Here is a 9,762-nt window from a genome sequence, read left to right as displayed (position 1 = left end):
TTGTGCCAAATGTAACCTATGGAAATGGAAAACAATGAAACATGTTTAGTTGTAGGAGTTTGCCTTTTGCAAATTTTGAGTATAATATTATTATAAAATGACTTTGACATAAATTGGAAAAAGAATCAATGCAATAAACATTTAAGTCCTTGATTGTCTATTTGTGAGAGTACTAGTTTCTTTCAGCATAACACAATTAATCATATTTCTAAGTGCAAGACTTATTAGTGATAGCAAACAAGTGAACTCATTTTGTGATTGTTGCTTTTAAATTAGAGACTATGTTGTCTATTTGTTTTACGAGTATTTAAAACTTAATGTAACTATTATATTCAACGACGAACATATGCATGTTGAGGAAACAAATATGGGCCAATATGTACCCAACAAAATTAATTGAGCTCCAAAGCATGGAAATATGCTAGTTAAAAGGTAAATGTACCATAGTTATAAAAATAATAATTTGAGAAAATATTAAAAAACAAGGAACCCCAAGATAAAAGTCATTGACACCCAGGTCTAAACGAATCCAATTCTTGGCTTCCAAATTAAAATTTGGAACATAGTATTCAATGCAAACTACAACATAATACAAATATGTGCCAGAAGCAATAAATAAGCCTCTGGATATTTGAAAACTTATAAAAAGTGCACCCATATTTACAGATTTTTTTTTTGTAGAATTGAAGTACTTCATCCCATAATTCTAAATAGGCTTCCCAATAAAGCATGAATTTTATTTTGAGGATGTACCTAATGAAAGAAATAAACAATAAAAAAATAACTAGACTTTTTTTGTGGTATTGCTCTTAGGATTTAACTGTGTGATTTTGAGTCAAACTCATTGACCCATGTTTCATGAGTAGTGATTCAACATGAATCCATCTCTCATGAGAATAAATGGAACACTTAGCACTCACTAGATCTAGGTGATGCTCGCAGGGGTGAAGCATTGGGACTTCCTAGGAGGTCATCGATCCTAGTACTACTCCAGCTTGAGCGCTCTTAACTACAAAGTTTCCTCTATGGTTAAACTGAAAGCTTGCAACCCCATTTGCAAAACCTTCACCAAGTGTCATACCTTATGAACCATTCATTAGAAAGCCCCTTAAGCTCATCAATTGATAAGTATGAGATAATTTTCATAGCAAGTCAAATTGTGATATTGCTATTAGGATTTAACTGTGTGATTTTGTGTCAATCTCATTGACCCATGTTTCATGAGTAGTGATTCAACATGAATCCATCTCTCATGAGAATACATGGAACACCTAGCACTCATTAGATCTAGGTGATGCTCACAGGGGTGAAGCATTGGGACTTCCTGGGAGGTCACCTATCCTAGTACTACTCCAGCTTGAGCTCGCTTAACTACAAAGTTTCCTCCATGGTTGAACCGAAAGCTTGCAACCCCATTTGTAAAACCTTCACCAAGTGTTGTACCTTATGAACCATTCATTAGAAAGCCCCTTAAGCTCATCAATTGATAAGTAGGAGATAATTTCCACAGCAAGTCAAATTGTGATATTGCTATCAGGATTTAACTGTGTGATTTTGAGTCAATCTCATTGACCCATGTTTCATGAGTAGTGAGTCAACATGAATCCATCTCTCATGAGAATAAATGGAACTCTTAGCACTCATTGGATCTAGGTGATGCTCACAAGGGTGAAACATTGGGACTTCTCAGGAGGTCACCCATCTCAGTACTACTCCAGTCTGAGCGTGCTTAACTACAAAGTTTCTGCCATGGTTAAACCCAAAGCTTGCAACCTCATTTGCAAAACCTTCACCAAGTGTTGTGCCTTATGAACCATTCATTAGAAAGCCCCTTAAGCTCATCAATTGATAAGTAGGATATAATTCCCACAACAAGTCAAATTGTGATATTGCTATTAGGATTTAACTTTTTGATTTTGAGTCAAACTCATTGACCCATGTTTCATGAGTAGTGATTCAACACGAATCCATCTCTCATGAGAATAAATGGAATACTTAGCACTCATTGGATCTAGGTGATGCTCATAGGGGTGAAGCACTGGGACTTCTCGGGAGATCACCCATCCCAGTACTACTCTAGCTTGAGCGCGCTTAACTACAAAGTTTCCTCCATGGTTAAACCGAAAGCTTGCAACCCCATTTGCAAAACCTTCACCAAGTGTTGTACCTTATGAACCATTCATTAGAAAGTCCCTTAAGCTCATCAATTGATAAGTAGGAGATAATTTAAGAAGTCAAATCGTGATATTGCTATCCCGATTTAACTGTGTGATTTTGAGTCAATCTCATTGACCCATGTTTCATGAGTAGTGATTCAACATGAATCCATCTCTCATGAGAATAAATGGAACACTTAACACTCATTGGAACACTTAGCACTAAATGGAACATAAATTTCACACGCATAGAATAATAAAGATGAAAATTTCTAACCAAATATTTTACTATATAAAAAAAACAAATGTGACGAATAAATGCATAAACAAATTTAGTGACAAAACTATCAGCTTAACCTTTGCAGCCTTCAAAGATGCAAGTGCTATTATAGTGCCAGTAAAAACAAATTGTCGCTAATGCCACGGTATTTCTTTAAACCCGCAATTACCAAGGCACAATCTTTCGGCACCGGTCTACTGTACAACTTATATAGGCACCTCTTTTTAGCATATTTCACTTGTATAAAAAGGACTCGGACTATTTAAGACTAGTATGGGTGCGTGTTCCCAAACTTTCCCTCCATTTAACACGAGTATCATCTAACGCTTTAAAACATCTGACCCGGACAATTTTGAAAAACCAACCATAAAATCATTCCGTTGTAACGCATCTCCTGTCGGGAAAAATTAAAAATCAAATTCTAAATTTGTTCAAATGGATTCTAACGGAGCTCTTATCAACCCTACCAAGAAGCTCAAGGAAGAGTGAGAATCTGTAAAATTATTCTGACATTGGATTTAAATGTTCTGATCTTTTATCAAATTTATATATCTTTAACCTTCTTGTTAGGCAGATTTGTGAGTAATTTGAATGGAACATCCTTGCTTGAAATTGCCTCTATCTCTGCTGCTGTCCCGGTAAGCCCCTTTATTCCACTCGAATTTTGATTTAGGTTTTTTTGGTTTTTCTTTAAAACCTATTCCACATTTTAACGATTTCAATCCGATCGCTTAGGATTAACTAATCTGTTTTCAAGTACTGTTCACTTGGAGTCTTTTCTCATTTTAATTTTGGATGTTATCATCTGAATACTTGCTGTTGATATCAATTTATAAAATTTTACATCTCGAAAGTCATCGGGAGTTATAAATAGTCTTTTCGGAGCGAGTTACAACAGTAAGGAAGCTGAGTGCAGTCTAAAAACTATGAGTGGATTGGGCACCAGTGTACACATCTTAAACATATCTATCTAAAAAGAAAGTGTAATAATGTTATATATTATTATTAAATAGTAATATCTAAAGAATAATTGTTAGCTCTAAATAATTTTAGTTTCGTGATGATAATGTTGGATGCTTCTCTCTTTCTGCCAGTTTAGGTTATGCCATAATTAAATAATTCTTTACTTGTGAAATTAATGACCAATAACAGTAAGCTTTAATCGTCTTTATCTACATGTCACATGAAAAATTAGGAATCATATTATGATGTGCATGGCGCGCATAAGTAGATGACCCGATGTACAAGTTTTTGGATAAATTTTATGTTGTACTTTACAATGCCCAAGGAAGATATTGCTGCTATAGCACCATCATACTTTTCGTTCCCAAAAATAGCATTTTGTATAAATTGGAAGGTCTTTCGACCTACTAAATAAAATTTTAAGGCAGGGGTCCCATGAGAGGGGGCTACAAGTCTATTTTTTTACCTACAAGAGGTCTCATATGAATTTTTGGGGGCTATAGGATTATTTAGAATCTTTTCCTACAAAATAGGGGTCCTTTTTAAGGCCTCTAAATTTGAGCGATTGAAAATGGGATAGGGCTGGAAGTTCCCACGTGCTTAGGAATTTTTTGCCACATGTCAAAGATTTGGACATTTTATTCTCACCAAAGTCAAATGAGTCCTCTGAGAAAATGAAATTTAGAAAGCTTTTCTTTAAATTTAGGAGCTGAAACTTCTAAGCTGAAACACACTACAAAATTCATACGACCGCACACCTTAAAATATTCCTAAAAAAATCTCAGCAGATACAGGTCTATTTTTAAGGAAGCCACCCTCCATGAAACCCAGCCCTAAGGGGTCTGGATTCAGTCTTTAATGGTTACTAGGTCCTCTTCACTATCTCATTTTAAAAAAGGAAAAATAGTTATATGAAGGCATGAACCCCTTAGATTGGGAATGTATATAGTTATATGAAGGCATTAATCCCTTAGATTGGAATATCTATAACATCTTCAAGGTCATGGTATGGTCGTGTTTGGATAGTCTATGGAAGGAAGGTTTGAGGCAGTGTGCAATACCCATACTGTTATTGAATTAGACCTGAGTTGGCATCAAGGCCTCCTTAGAAACTCTCTTGTCATCTCATAAATTGTTCTAAATACTTTAATTTTCACAATGGCAAACCTACATATGTGTTGTTACTCATTCTGGTGTTTAAATGTTTTAATCTGTGTGATAAACTCCAGATGTGGTTCTTGGGAAGAAAGCAAGAGCGTTGCATCCTTTCATTTGGCTTTCATATTCCATAGTTTAGTTATTTTTAAATTCCAGCATTTTCAGTGGCAAGTGTTGTGGGCGATTTCCTGTTAATAGCATACACTCAAAATCATATTTTTCCAGCTACATGTTCAAATTTCAGATTTTTATGCAGGAGTTCCTTGTTAGGAACTCAATATTGTGCTTCACCTGGTGAATAAATTCACATATTTGAGTTCCTATTTGCTGCTGAAGAACTTGCCAATTACAAGAGCACAAACAGGAGCAGCTAAAAACTTCTAAATAATTGCTCCTTGTATGGTCCACCAATGAAGAACATTGAGCATTATGTAATTGTCTACAATTGAAATTCACACAAATGTTCCTTGTGACAATGCAAATGTGCAAATGATTTCTCACTTTAGCTTGTGAGGAAAATGGAAGTACAATGACTAACATGATTCCTTTGTCACTCTATCATTTTTTGAGGCTTCCCTCTTTTTCTTCTTTTTGGTGTTTGTAGTTTTTCATTTTCCACTTGTAAGTGATGTTCAAATTTTGCTGAGGATTGTCTAGTATGTCGTAAAGGTGCATTTTCTAATATCCCCTTTTTGTCTAGATGTGGCTCTGGACTAGTCGACAGTTAGACAGGACAATGTCTTGCCTAAGCTCTGCTTGGCAATAGAAGGGATTGAATAATTCAGTTAGTTTGCTCTGCCATTTATGTAGTTACTCAATAATATTAAGTTGTTGTTTTTGTTAGTCAATCTCACGAGTAGACCTACTTCTTGTTATCTTTAGCAAAGGGAGTTAGAGATGGGTCAGGTAACTATAAAAAAATTGTTGTTTATTAGTAACTTCAAAGCAGGGAATTGATGGCTATAGCTTCAGGATTAATGAAATGGAGAACATAGTCAATGCTGGATAGAAAGGAAAATGACTCTTTGAAAACAAAACCAAGAACTTTGTTTTGTAGTTTTCGCCATTAGTGCTTGGGACAAAAACCCATAGGTGTGTTCTACAACAAGTTTTGGGGATGAAAACCTTCAGCAACCATCATTGTTACATAGCATCAGCAATATTGAGAGCAAGACGTGAGGAGTTATTGGTAATTTACTAGTACATTGGTAGATATCTAAAAGCTCATGGAGTTATGGAGTGTGTAAGTGCGATTTTTTATATTGCCAGTAAGTGACAAGGAAGTGAGGTATTAGTTGAGGGAATAGAGGAATCGGCTGTCAAATGAATAAGAGAGATGGAATTTTGGTAAGTGATAGACAACATCTCATTGAGCTCTCTATTCAGAGTATGTAGGACATTGAAACAATCATGCTGCTACACCTTTGGGCAATGGCATGCATGGGGCATCTTCATTTGCGCCCATGGATCAGAATACCCCATCAAATTTAGCTATAAATATAGGTCTACTGAAGTTCATGTTTTTGCAACAAAGAGTTGTGATTCAAGATGATAATATGATAGCAAGTAGATGATTTTAATTTTAGAACACAAGTTCACTACTAAGGGTTGGGGAGGGGGGTGAATTAACCTTAGAATTAAATTCAAACTTAATCCAAATCTTCTTCAAATTAATTAATTTGTACTTGAGAACATTAAATCAGAACAAGAGGAAGGTACCATGAAATCAAGAGACACAGAACACAATGCACAGTAGTATAATGTGGAAACCCAATCCAGGAGAAAACTGTTGAATTATGGTAGTATAGATATAGATCTTTCATTTTTCTTAGAACTATTTTTGTTGTTTACCTGGTTAAGCTATCTTCATGTTATTTTAGTCATTGGTTGCTGTTCGATCTCAGACTCAGTGCCTTTGATTTTTCAGTCTTTGATGTTATTCTTCTCTTTCAGTATTGTTTTTCTTCTCTCTACAGCCAATACACTACTATTTCTAGATTGTTTGTATGTCCTTGTCTTTGATAAAGAACTTCTACATGTTCTGTCTATCATATATATGAAAACTATATCATGTATGCACCGGTTTTGTTTATCTTCACATGGGAGCTAGCAGTATTCATTATTTATTATTAGTATCATTATTTGCCGTTTTCCAAAAGTTGTAGTTCTTCATTTATTGATACATTATGGTATTATGTTGTCTTACCTTCTTGATAACGGTTTCCACCATCTGAGGCTATTCGTATTCAATTTTGCTTCAAAGGAGGAAAAACGACAATTACTGCATGTCTCTTGTTTTATTCACCAGTGAACACAAGAGTTGGGTTTTTAGAATTGCTATTCATTTTTGGTGACAACTCTTTTGTTTCTCAGTGCCATGTCACAAGAATTTCTGACAGGCAATTATAGAAGTGTATTGTCATTTGCTTTCACAGACTGAAATATTACCTGCTGTATCGTGTCTTGCAGAGACTTCATTCTTAGTGTCTTATTTTGATTGTACTGTTTTTGTGCAACAACTGATGGGGGTTGTTTTGAGATTTTTGCAGTAATTTTCTGTTAGAGCTTTTATATATCTGATCTAGTCTTGTGATCAAGCTGAAAAGGCTCTAAAAATATCAGAGCTTTGTAATCAAATTCTTGAAATAATTAGTTTGGAGGGCTGGGTTGTTTCCCTCAGTGAGGAGGGCTTTTCCCAGGGTAATCATTTTTGTTCTGATTTTCTTTTGAGTTTTTATATCTTTGGATCGAAATTTAACATGGTATCAGAGCCAGATTATTGAAGTCCTGATATTGAACCATAAATTCTATCCATATTCTTGATCTTCTTAAACTGTGTAAAGATGGTAAATGGTTTGACAGTTGAGGATAGATTAGAAAGGTACTCAAGTTTTGCTTCTCGGAAACCAAGAGTACTGATTGTTCTTGAGGAAAATGATTTGTTGGATTATATAAACTCTGTTGTTTCAGAACCACCCGATGATGTTGCCAAAGCTTAGTGGAGGAAAAACAAAGTGATGGCCAAAAAGATTATGATAGATTTTGTTAAAGATCATCTGATTCCAGTGATTTCCGAATTGGAATCAGCTAAAGAAATGTTTGATACTTTAAAGGATTTATACGAGTTCAAGAATATCAGCAGGGCCCTTGCCTTGAGACGTCAATTGCTGCACATGAAGATGTCAAGAGGAGAATCTGTGGTCTCTTATTTCATTAAAATTACAGAATTAAAAGATCAACTTGCTGCTATTGGTGAATCCTTTGGTGATAAGGATCTCGTCATGCTTGCTATGAATGGACTTCCTCATTCATGGGAGCCATTCATTCAAGGCATCAGTTGTAGAGATGAACTTTCTAAGTTTGATCGCTTAAGGGCTGACTGCATTCAAGAACAATGCAGATTGGAAGCAAGAGGTAATAGTTAGAGATCAAATTCCGAAGACGATCATGTACTTTCTACTCATACCTCTAAAGGAAAAGGAAAGAAAAGTAATTTCAAGGGATTCAGAGAGAAAAACTTTGACACCACTCCTGAATTCAAGCAAAAGAAAAGAGATCTTTCTCATATTCAGTGCTTTAGGTGCGATAAATTTGGTCACTTTGCAAGAGGTTGTAATGTGAATCCAAAATCTTCTCATAAAGCAGCTGTTGCAGACATGGAAAATTCTTCTCCCAAAAAGGAGTCCTTCAATAATTCTGAAGGCCTTCTTTTTTATTTTTGCACTTTCCATTAATGTTCCTACTAACAGTGATACTTGGTTAATTGATAGTGGTGCTTCTCGTTGCATCACTGGTTATAAAGAACACCTATCTGATTTGAAAGAAAAGGATACTTGCATGTCATTATTGGGGATGATGCTAGTTATTCTATAAAAGGTGCCAACTGTACTTAGTTTAAATTGGACTCTGGTATTCCTCTCCATCTAAGGGATGTGCTTTTTGTTCTGGGTATTAAATAAATCTGATTTCAATATTAGCCTTAGAAGATAAGGGATGTTATGTGGCTTTTGCTGATGGTAAAGTTTGGCATGTAAACAAAATTCTGATTTTAAATCAGCTTGTGAAATTGGAATTCGCCATGATAGTCTCTATAAACTTTCTGCTTGTCCTCTTTCATGCGCTTGCTCTGAATTCATCTGATTCCTGTAAATTATGGCGCAAGAGAGTTGGACATCCAAATTTCAGAATTCTGTTCTCTATGGAGAATGCTGTTATTGGTCTTCCCAAACTTAATCAGGATCATGAAGGAGATGCACTCTAGGTAAGAATATCAAGAGCACTTTTCATAATAGTGAATCTATAACTAAAGAAGTTTTAGAAATCATTCATTCAGATTTATGTGTTCCAATGTCTGTTACTTTTCTTAGTGGGTTCTCTTATTAAATTTCCTTCATTGACAATTTCTGGAATCTACTTTCTTAAGTCCAAAGAATCACATGAAGTGCTGTCTTAGCTCAAGGAATTCAAAGCTTTGGTTGAAAGTCTGTCCAACAAAAGAATTAAGATTCTAATATCAGACAATGGCAGAGAATGTGTCTAGAATTTTTCATAATTTTTGTACCGAAGCCAGGATTAAGAGGGAGTTTTGTGTTCCCTACAATCCTCAACAAAATGGTGTGACTGAAAGAAAAATAGGACACCCATTGAAGCAGCTAAGGCATTGATTCATGATCAAAGTCTTTCTATTTTTCTATGGGCTGAAGCTTGCAAGACAACATTTCACATTCATAATCGTTGTCCTCATCAGATCCTTGGCAACATGTCTCTTAAAGAGGCCTTCTTAGGTATTAAACCAGATATTAGTTATTTTAGAATCTTTGGTTGTCTTGTATATATTCATATTACTAAAGAGAAATTAACAAAATTAGAACTTTTAGGAAATAAAGGTTTTTTTGTTGGCTATAGTGATCTGTCAAAGGCATAAAGAATTTATGTTCCAGGTCCAAAACAAATTGAAATCAGCAGGGATGTTACTTTTGATGAAGTTATAACATGCACATTATCCAAACATTCTAACTCTAAAAATGGTGAAAAAAATAATGAAAAATTTCAAGATTCTATTATGGCTGATCCAGAGCATCCTTTAGAGATTCAAAGGGAGTTTGCTGATTCAGATGTTCATGCTGGAACTACTTCTTCAACATACCTTATTGATTTTTCAGTAGGTCCCAGTTCTACTCCCTCCAATAAGAAACGACCCATACA

General features: G+C 35.1%; 1 protein-coding gene across 2 annotated transcripts in view; it reads left to right on the top strand.

Annotated features, from left to right (window-relative positions):
• Positions 1–2,709: 2,709 nt before the first annotated feature.
• LOC149541961 (transferases, transferring acyl groups) overlaps positions 2,710–9,762 on the top strand; it is a 185,652-nt gene continuing 178,599 nt past the window's right edge. The window contains exons 1-2 of one of the 2 annotated variants that reach the window (XM_089797011.1): positions 2,710–2,921; positions 3,011–3,074. In XM_089797011.1, coding sequence (XP_089653137.1) covers positions 2,872–2,921; positions 3,011–3,074 — 114 coding nt within the window. In that variant the 5' untranslated portion in view covers positions 2,710–2,871. The remainder of the gene's footprint in view (positions 2,922–3,010; positions 3,075–9,762) is intronic. The other variant, XM_089797010.1, reaches the window with a different exon arrangement.

This window comes from Cupressus sempervirens, chromosome 8 (assembly GCF_028749045.1).
Source record: "Cupressus sempervirens isolate cs-2001-9-10 chromosome 8, ASM2874904v1, whole genome shotgun sequence".
Classification (NCBI taxonomy): Eukaryota; Viridiplantae; Streptophyta; class Pinopsida; order Cupressales; family Cupressaceae; genus Cupressus; species Cupressus sempervirens.
This window is presented reverse-complemented; position numbering and strand designations above follow the sequence as displayed.